Source organism: Arachis ipaensis, chromosome B03 (assembly GCF_000816755.2).
Source record: "Arachis ipaensis cultivar K30076 chromosome B03, Araip1.1, whole genome shotgun sequence".
Lineage (NCBI taxonomy): Eukaryota > Viridiplantae > Streptophyta > Magnoliopsida > Fabales > Fabaceae > Arachis > Arachis ipaensis.
The window spans coordinates 67,303,340-67,303,862 of NC_029787.2; the positions used below are offsets into that span (position 1 = coordinate 67,303,340).

Sequence of the window (523 nt, forward strand, 5' to 3'; positions counted from 1 at the left end):
GGCAGTGGTAAAAAGGATCCCATTACGGAACTGGTAGAGAGCCACGTTCTTCTGTATGTACTCGGTGAACTGAACCCTGCAACCAGAGAGTACCAACAGAGTTCAGAAATAAAAATAAAATCGAAGGTTCTAGAAGGAAGGAGAGAAGGTAAGAGGGAGAGAGGGACCTGTCACCCGGCTCACCGCTGGCGGCGATGAGTTTGTGGGAGTCGAGGACCATGATCTTGTCTTCGTTGGACTTGTGTACAAGGATGCTGTGAACCGCCGACGTGTCCGCCACCACGATCGCGAACCCGTTACCCACCAAGCCAAATACGCACTCCATCTTCTTTCTTCCTCTTCCTCTTCCTCACTTCACGAATCTCTTTTATTTTCCCCACTCACGGCGAAATAAAAAACAGTAGAGTTCCCACTTCCCAGCTTCTTCTTCTCTCACCAACACACAGTGACCACTAACTCGCAAGAGTTTGCATTAGTTGACGAAAAACAAATAGAGTAAATATATTGGATATTTTCGGCATTC

At 47.2% G+C, this 523-nt stretch overlaps 1 protein-coding gene across 1 annotated transcript in view; it reads right to left on the reverse strand.

Moving 5' to 3' along the window:
* LOC107630549 (proteasome subunit beta type-2-B) overlaps positions 1-483 on the reverse strand; it is a gene marked incomplete in the record, with an annotated part of 2,263 nt that extends 1,780 nt beyond the window's left edge. Inside the window, 2 exon segments of the mRNA XM_016333720.2 lie at positions 15-76; positions 168-483. Coding sequence (XP_016189206.1) covers positions 15-76; positions 168-325 — 220 coding nt within the window.